Genomic DNA, 9235 nt, shown 5'->3' on the forward strand with positions numbered 1-9235 from the left:
TGAAAAACATAAAACCTCCTCAGGATCAGCGCCCTTATTAAAGCTACTTTTATAATGAAAAACATAAAACCTCCTCCTTACAGATTTGCTGTAAATGCACAATCTTAATCTACACTCTTTGTTCTCAATTTTTGGAAAGAAACGAAATGAATGCTTAAACATTTATGCATGTGCACATTTATATAACATAACTAAAATGTACAAACTATATATATGCATTGTATCATTCCTTTATCCTTACAAGAACATGTTCATATGGTGGCAAGGAATTGGTAAGGACGAAATATTAGTATATATATTCCATTTATCCCCGTGTAAAACTTAATGAAATTAAACATAATAAATGCATCCTTGATGGTTTTGGAAGGTTTGAGGACAGAAGTGCTACAGGGTGCAAGAGAATTTCACGTTTATACTCTTGACTTTCTCTGCTTCTGTCAATCTATTCACACAGTTATATGCTACGTTTAACTAAATGGTACATACAACTTATGATGCTAAAATTATAACTCTTACTCTGCCATAACCTCTTTTTCTAAACTCGTATGCCATTCTTTCTGACCGGGAAATTTCATCCTAGGGCTTCACTTCCCTGTAAAGTTCTTGGGCACAACAAGATTAACTAGATAGTGTATCTTCACTAATTGAAATGTGAAATTGAAATGTGCTCTTAATGGTAATATTTGTCTTTGTTGTCTTACTTTGTTTAAGTTTCAGAAATTCGGGTAGCAATTCTCATAAAACATCATTTCAACAGAGAACAGAGTACACCGCAAAAAAAATTGTATACAGATAACGTTCTATATGAAGAATAGGTGTACAAAATTCTGATGTACAAAGAGATAGGCTCTGTGGCCAGTGTACCCCAGCCTGCACAAAATCGGATGGGGGTCAAAAAAAACTAGCAGAATGATGCATTGGCAATCAGACTGCTTAAAAGTCAACTTTACATTATAACACCTGAATTGTTTAGTGAAAAAGAAAAGTATAGTTGATCCCTGCAATATGCAGCTAATAGCTCATCGCCTAGAAGAAATATTATGTGTTCTTAACTTTAAGGCTGATCATAATCTAATATTTCAAAGGGAGATAACTACCAATAAAACCACAACAGACTCTCCCATGTGTATGTTAAAAATATACATGCACAAAGCTGTTATAATGGTCCCCATTGCTGCAGGGTCTAAAGAATTCAAACAAAATTGCCTAGCAAGAAGGCTTATATACACCTCAAGCCTTGAAAATAATGTACAGTTGCACAAAAGTTCTATCTATTCTCTCCATTTTTGGAGATTTGTGCAAGTTCCTTCTCCAACATTGAAGCACCTTTGAAGGCCATGACTTGCACATCTTTACTTCTTTCATTAAACTGCCAAAAAACAGTGGGATTGAGGTTTACATGGTATTCCATTCTTTGCTCCTAGAAAATTTTCAAAGGCATATAGCATTATATGTAGAATAAAAACTTGGATGAAAAAACAAACCAGACATTTTCCACGCATTTGACACAAGAATTGTTTTTGCTACCATGGAAAGAGACATTTCAGTATTATGACTTTTCAAGCAAGCTAGAAACTTTCACAAACCTGATCTATCGACATTTTTAGAAACCCAATTTTGTTTATCCAGAAAGACTCAGCTTCTTCGGCAGCAGGCAGCACAATATGCTTAATATTCAAAGAGCAAAATACTTCTTCAATACATGAAAACAATGCCTGAAAATAGCCCTGCAAGATCCAGTTATAATTGCATCAGCCACACAATCAACTACCCTTGATTTCACTTTCCAAAATTTTAAGTTTAAAGAGATAGGATGGGATATAAAAGCACATAAGAAAGATGCAAAGCATCTAAAGAATAAAACAAATTATTTAAATGCATTCTCAGTCATTAGCATCTGGTTATACATGAATTGTTCTACACAATGAACACCATAGATAAGGTAAAAAAAATAAAATAGCAAACATTGATATACAAAAACAACAATCAGAATACTGATTATCACCTGTCCTTCATTGTTAGCCCTTGTTGCAACAAGAGGTAACTCTGCAATCTGTTTTCCAAATACACGGAAAACAGCAGCTGAAACAACTTCTGAGCTGTTCACATAAATTAACTTAGTAAGAAACTACCAAACATTAAATTATTTGCGCTAAAGTGAGATATTTGTGATAATGATTCACATTATTTTTTAATAAGAAAATGTTACTTCCATTACTGCTACAGCTTAGCCACTTTTGGTTCTTACTTTATTGTCAAAACTGCAGAATACATTCCTCCAAAATCCCGATCTCTCATACTTTTGCTGTAAATTAAGAGACAGGGCAAGAGATTCAGCAGATTATCAAGGTTATAAAATTAAGTGAACAAATTTCAGAGTTTAAAAACAATTGATCTTTATTAGGAGATCAAAAGAAATTCTAAATAAAACAGAAGTCACCTGTAAAGCATCAAAGGGATTAAATCTCGACCAGTACTAGGATCAACTATAGACTCAAAGCGGTCCTGCAATTTGCACACATCCAATTATTGATGTTTTCAAGAAAACAGTTAAATGAGGACTCGTTGAGTATAGAAGGATTAAGAAACATACATGGAATATAGCTTCAGCTTCTAAGAGCAAGTCTTTGCCATCAATATCTGTTGTCTTCCCGTGCAAAATTTGCCATTTTATTTCATCCTGCAAACCCTGATTGACATCATTCTCAACCTTCTTCACTAATGATTCAGATAGCAATCTTGGCAAGCATTGTGATCCAAAGGCTACGTGTTTTTGCAGTCCTTCATGAATTTCACTACAATCATTCGAACAGAACCAATTGCCATTTGGCAACTCCTGCAATAATTTTTTTTCTATTAAACCAGCTCTTGCTACCACTAACAATGCCAATAAAATATCTTTATGTTAGAAATAAAGTATTGAGAAAATGTCCTCGACATCTTTCTTCTCTGAAATCCACACTGGGTGAAAGTTACCTTTAAGTCGGCAATACCATGATAGCGTAAACAACCAACATGGAACTCCTTCTCACACTGTCCATACACAAAGGAAATGAATCAATAAATTCACTTCAAAATGAAGGTAGGATTTAACGAGACGAGAACTAAATAATTATTTGTAAATGAATTCTAGTGAAATCTAGTGTATGTAACTTGTCATACTTGGTCACAAAATAAGATGGTCCTATCATCAAAACCATACTTGGTAAATTCTTCATGCCTGAATAAACATTATAGAGAAATTAATGTTGTGTAAATTGAAAAATATAGAAATCATGGAATCAAAATATATTCATGTACTTTCAAATTCAACATGTGTACAAGATATATAGGGTAAATCTAATTTAAGAATATGCAAGTACTCACCTACACAGAACACATCCATTATAATTGCTGTCTGCTGCTTTGTTAACCACACGTGACACACGTTTTGGTGGTCTTCCCCTTAATGCAGTGTGTCCAACCTTTCTAGAAACTTTGTAGCTACCTTTCTCTGATATGTTCTCTCCAGTCAAAGAACATCCCCGATTTGAACGGCAAAACCAATACCTAGAAACAGGTTCATGGCGGATCCCTAAACACTCTGACATGCATTAAAAAAACATTAGTATGAAGCATACAAATAATACCAACTAAAGAAAAGAATATATGACCAATCTTTAAAGAAACTGGACAGTTATTAACTTGAATATACTTTGAGCAAACCACAATAAACATCAAATTGATGTTAAGTTTAGAGAGGATATTCCATTTAGTTTATGTTCTAAACATTCATGGTAACTAGAATTGCATTTAGTCCTACATTTTAAAGCTTTATTCTGCTGTTTTTGAAATTTATAACCTAAAACTATGAAACATCAAATAGAATATTTGATTACTTGATTATATAAATCTGTCATCTAGTACAGATTAGCTCATTGAACATAGATTGAGTTTGCTTTGCATAAATGAGGGAGGCAGGGCCTGCTTTTTTGTCATTATGTAGACAAAATACACTTGTCAAGGACTCCAGACAAGCCACGGTAAACTCATTTTATGCATAAATGTTGGGAAGCGCTTACATTGTGACAAACCAGCCATTAAAGAAAAACACAGAGCTGACAAGAGGCTTCACCTTTGTGATAAGCTTTGGGACAACCATCACAGCAAAGGAGAAGACCACCATCCCCACAGATTGCACAGAAATCCTCATTGCAATTAGGGCTTTCTTTTTCAGAAATTCTTGTCTCATTTGCAATTGAAAGTGCAACTTCATGAAGAGTCCGACCATCAGAAAGATAGATGTGCTTATAACTGTGTGGAAAGAAATATGTAAGAAAAAAGTTGACCATTTACTAAATAACAAATTGTCTTGTATGTTGAAAAAGACAGTCATGACCACTCTAGTTGATAACAAAAAAATTAGAACTAAATAACTTTACGAGTATACTTACGGTGATTTCCTTGATCCCCAACCAGCATGTGCTTCAAACAGTGAACAACTGACCTGTGTGGCATTAAAAAAAATGGTAAGTATACAGAAGCTGAGAAGGTAGCCCCTTCAATGGAGCATAAAAATAGCCTAAGAGAGGAAGCATTTCCATCCCATATTGTAAACTCTAGAAGAAAACAATCTAACAACTTACCACTTCATTGCAACAGCCACAGAGTATACCAAAGTCTTGCTTAAATCCGTCAAGAAAATGCTGCAATGATCCACCATACAACGAAATCAATAAAATAATGTATTCTATAGTTATCTGAGAAGTCTGATGATGTTTACTGCCCAAACAAATGTGTAACTTAGACAAAAGTTGAAGACCGACCTGTCCTTTGATATAATAAGACAAAAGTGTTCCTTTGGGTATGCCACTGCCTGGCATAAAAATTAACTTATGCAAACTTGTTTCCCTGTAAATAAGAGTATCGATAACATTATAAATAACATCTAAATTTATCTGAGAATAAAGACTATTTCGAAAAGAAAAAGAAAAAAATTGCTTTCGGTATTTTGACCATGTTACTGCAATTAATAAATGGTTTCCTAGTAATAGAATAGAAAAATATTGAGCAAAATAATACTAAATAAAGCACTAACATTTTTCTTAGGAGGCCTGAGGTAAAAATTAGTCTCCAAATGTAAAACATAATGGTAAGTTTATCAGTGAAATAGAAATTCAACTAAGAAGAGGCTCACCTTGCTCTCTTTGGACGATCAGACATGCTACCCAAGATGGTGGAAGGAGGCCTGAGATTCAAAATTTATCTCAGTATTTCATCATTATCTAATATTAACATTAGAAACATTAAGTTAGATAAAAGCTATATCTAGACCAGATATGCTACTCAAAATGGTGGGAGAATTCAAGATTTTAATGTTGATCTCAGCATGCTAAAATAATGGTAGGTTTAACATTAAACTAACATTTAAATAAGAGAAAATGCATACCGTCCTCTTTTTCTTTTCTTGACATGATCCCATTGATCATCAGATTCTCTCAATTTTGATAGTGAAGTCCTGATAAATTGATAATATCACATGCCAAGGAATAAGAATGAGCATCATTCACCCCTTTAATTTTTCTGCTAGAAAGTTTCAATTTCACACCTCCGATTTGTTTAAGCCATTGCTTTTTCTTTTACTACAAATTTCATGCATGAGAAGGTGCTCTAAAATTCAATATGGTATCATTCTTCTTTAAAAGCTCGTATCAAACATACAAATCATCAACAAACTTGCAAAAGTTTACTAAGTTGCCTAACTGATACACTATAACATACCTTCCCTTTGCAATGGCTCTTTCTTGTATCGTTTTATGTGTGGATGAACCCAAATCACACTTTAAGGGTGCCTGATGGAGCTGCAGTTGACTTGAAAAATTGGCATATTCTATTCACAGAGAAGAACAGCAAAATGGTTTCATGTTAGTAAAATTTAAAATAGTAAAGATGAAAGCATTGATCAAATATTAGGTATTATCAAACAGCAAGTCTTCAAAATGTGAGATCAATTATACACAATTCACTCTTGAGAACAGTGTCCACCTTCAGACTGTCCATTTGAATGGATACTTTTCGTTGACACAATCCCTAGAGTAGACTTTATAACATCTGGAATCTTATGCAATGGAGCATTACTGACAAGCCTCACCAGCTGAGTAAAAGATGTCCCATTTTCGAAACATATGTAGTCACTGGGGCGCTTTGCTACACTACCAGCATGCTTCTCAAAGCTGGTAAGGTTCACAACCTTAAAAAGTAACCAAACAATTGATTAAATATGAGAAATAGGAAATTCTAATGCATCTTTAATTATGCAGTCAATTCTTTGTAACTTACCTTTTTCCCTTTGCATGTTCTGCATTGGCACAAAATTCCTTCTTCTACAATTGTTCCATAGAGTGTTTCCTAAATACACGTCAAACTAGAAGGGTTAAACCAAAATTCATATAAATTCAGAAAAAATTGGCACTGTTTTGTGAAGCATTGGAGTCAAAAAATATCTTATAGAACTTACATTGCGGTAAAAATATTGAACAGAATATCCTTCCAGCAGACCTGTTGAAAGTAGCTTCGTACTGCTTGTGGGTACCTGAGACAAACTTAAATTCTCTTTTAAGGGCTTATCTATGGCAGATGTATCATCTTTCAACAACTTATCAATAGAATAGGTAGCCTGTTTGCAAATTCCGTCTGTGAGAAAAATATTTTCTACTTTTCTTGGTCTTCCTCTGCTCCGCTTCCTAGGAAGCTCAGTGCACTTCTGGCTAACCCCACCATTTTCTTTGCGTTTTAGAGCCTGTAAACTAGAATATGAAAAGCTTTCCCGTTTTTCATTCTCATTTTGTCCCATAACTCCCATTTCTTCATCCTCAAAAATTCCTTCTGCCGGAACTCTATTTTCCATCTTTCTCGGTCTTCCCCTTCCACGTCGCCTTGGGACCCCAGTGAAACCTAATTGACTAGTTTCTGCGACACTGCAATTCTGATAAAGTTCTCCACCATTTGCTTTGAGTTTCTGAGATTGTAAAATATAATGTGAAAATTTCATCTCTGCTTGTTTCTCAGTCTGTCCAGTATCTTCCATTTCTTTGTCCTCTAAGGGGTACTCTTCGCTCATTTTCTGGAAGGAGGCAGAAGATGGACAGTATATGTCATCTTTCTCACTAGGATCATTTTCCTCGAGGAATTGATTGATCCGGTCATATCTCTCTGCACCCTTCAATGTATGCATTTGGGTCTTTTCCTCTACCACCTTCACATGATCCCTGGAAAGGTCCCAACCTTTTTCTAAACTCTCAACTTCACTTGCCAGCTTATGTAAATAACCAGCTTCAAAACCTGTGATATTGCTCTGGCAAGAAGACGTGGAAGAAGCTTCTTTATCATTCCTTAACTCACCCTTTTTGGCAAAGCTTGCAGGAGATTCTGCACTGAAGGCACCCATCTTAGCAAAGCTTTTCGGTGAATCTTCGCCAATTTTACATACCGGGAAAATGATGGCAGGAATGGCAGCAGGAGAAAGCGCATCAGTTTTATCTTGTGCAAGCGACTCTGTTATATCAACCATATCAACAATAACCTCTATGTTCTCTTTGGGAGGAATATGGGTTTCTTTCGATACTGTATTCTCACAATACTCATCTATTTTTATGAGATTGCAGATATCTTCTACAGCAGGCTCCAATAGAGCCAGTTTCTGCTGGAAATCAGTTCCTGCCATTGCTTTCTCCCTCCCTCTGCTGCTCTTTTTTGTCTTCTTTTTACCTAAACAAGACTTCACTGCAACTTCCCTGAACGAAAACAGCCTCCCATGAATTACATGTCCACACATGCAATTTACAGGGAAAACACAATTTCCAGAAAACACATGCAATGCATCTAAATATTCACCGATGGATTGTCTCTAAATCATATTAATTTGAAATTGTTTCATTGCACACAACGATAGAAGCCTTCATCATAGAATTGTCAACTCACATCAAAAGCCAAAATCTATACGATATCCCAGACCAACTCGATGCCTGTCTGCCTCCAATCTACAATGCCACCAACACAGAAACAATAACTTTAATAGGAAAATTTAAACAAACCCAGAAGAGGCCTTCCCTGAAAAAACCTTATAAAACGGAAAAAAACACAACAAAAGTACGGAAAAAAGCAATATGAAAAAGACAAAAACATCGCTCATCTCTAAATTCTCAAAACCCTAGGTAGGAAGATTGCATAGCATATAATCAAAGCAACTTTTCATGGGTGATTCATCCTATTATAATCCGAAAATACAATGTCCGGAAATACAATGTACTAACTTAATCTAACTTTTCTGTAAAGGGCAAATCTGCAAACCAAAGGTAGGGGAGCTACATTATTTCCAGAGCTCTTCAACGCTTGAATTATAACAGAACGGATTCAATCCATGAAATTAAAAACAAATTCAGCACAGAAATTAAAGCCTAAACCAGCCTTTTGCCTTTTCCTCCTAACTTTAGAGCTTAGAAGAAGCCTCTAAAAATACAGATCCAGAAGCAAAAAATCTTTCAAAAAACAATGTCGAGAGGCGATTCAATCCAGCGCTATTGCATGGATGAGTGAAATTTCATTCAACACACATTGGAATAGCGCCAAGTAGTACCACCCCGGTTTCCCTCTATTTACAATTTCAGGCTATCCATGAGTAGAAGAAGTGGGTAATGAATCAAATTCAGGGTCTCAATGAGTAGAAGAAATGCGCCAAACAATTAAATCAGAACTGAAACAGAAATTTTCATATTCCCCACTATATATAGGTATCATCTTACTGCGGAATGATTGATTGAAAAGTGTAATTATGTTTTTTCCTCCCGTATGATGCGTTCTGATCAGACGATGTGTTGAAAGATCTTTGGCCGACGCTAGTGAAATCGCTGCAGAGGGAATGTATTATGGTCGGGCATAAAAAGCACACAAAATTTACGCGGCAAGCCCGAAATAGAAGGATTATCGCACGTGCCAGAAATCAATACGCATGCAGATCGTACAATCCTGACACGTGGCACTGGCTGTTAAACCTACGGCGCTGCCCGTTTGGGGACTCGGCGATAAAAGGCCGCGAACGGTTGTGTATATATACCTCTGTATATATCCTCCCACTCCTCCTTCCCTCCCTCCTCTCACTTCACCTCTTTTCCAAGAAAGTGGGATTGATTGAAGAATTCTAGGATTTTCTATTTGTAGGGGAAGAAAAGGACCATATGATTTTGAAATGGGTTATGCC

General features: G+C 35.7%; 1 protein-coding gene across 7 annotated transcripts; it reads right to left on the minus strand.

Moving 5' to 3' along the window:
- Window positions 1-778: 778 nt before the first annotated feature.
- On the minus strand, window positions 779-8972 carry LOC131075351 (uncharacterized). 7 transcript variants are annotated; one of them, XM_058012170.2, is made up of 21 exons: window positions 8781-8972; window positions 7960-8018; window positions 6497-7772; window positions 6319-6387; window positions 6025-6229; window positions 5761-5869; window positions 5429-5497; window positions 5177-5227; window positions 4806-4890; window positions 4626-4685; window positions 4434-4486; window positions 4115-4293; window positions 3367-3583; window positions 3163-3220; window positions 2977-3033; window positions 2594-2836; window positions 2441-2505; window positions 2249-2305; window positions 2006-2099; window positions 1587-1727; window positions 779-1369 (listed from the first exon to the last, which is right to left on the minus strand). In XM_058012170.2, coding segments are annotated over exons 2-21 (3192 nt in total). In that variant the 5' UTR covers window positions 7962-8018; window positions 8781-8972; the 3' UTR covers window positions 779-1267. The 7 variants fall into 7 exon arrangements, with proteins under 7 accessions (XP_057868153.2, XP_057868155.2, XP_057868154.2 ...); XM_058012172.2 differs by having other exon boundaries at window positions 7873-8018; XM_058012171.2 differs by lacking the exon at window positions 8781-8972 and adding an exon at window positions 8292-8736.
- Between the last annotated feature and the right edge of the window lie 263 nt (window positions 8973-9235).

Source organism: Cryptomeria japonica, chromosome 2 (genome assembly GCF_030272615.1).
Source record: "Cryptomeria japonica chromosome 2, Sugi_1.0, whole genome shotgun sequence".
In the NCBI taxonomy this organism is placed as follows: Eukaryota; Viridiplantae; Streptophyta; class Pinopsida; order Cupressales; family Cupressaceae; genus Cryptomeria; species Cryptomeria japonica.

What these genes read in the sequence shown, in the direction of transcription:
- LOC131075351 (XM_058012168.2), bottom strand. Translation starts at nt 7,813, where the DNA reads ATGTGTGGACATGTAATTCATGGGAGGCTGTTTTCGTTCAGGGAAGTT. An exon ending in GATCGTCCAAAGAGAGCAAG is followed by an intron (nt 4,891 to 5,176) that starts GTGAGCCTCTTC and finishes TCTTATTTACAG; the next exon opens with GGAAACAAGTTTGCATAAGT. An exon ending in ATGGTATTGCCGACTTAAAG is followed by an intron (nt 2,837 to 2,976) that starts GTAACTTTCACC and finishes AAATTATTGCAG; the next exon opens with GAGTTGCCAAATGGCAATTG.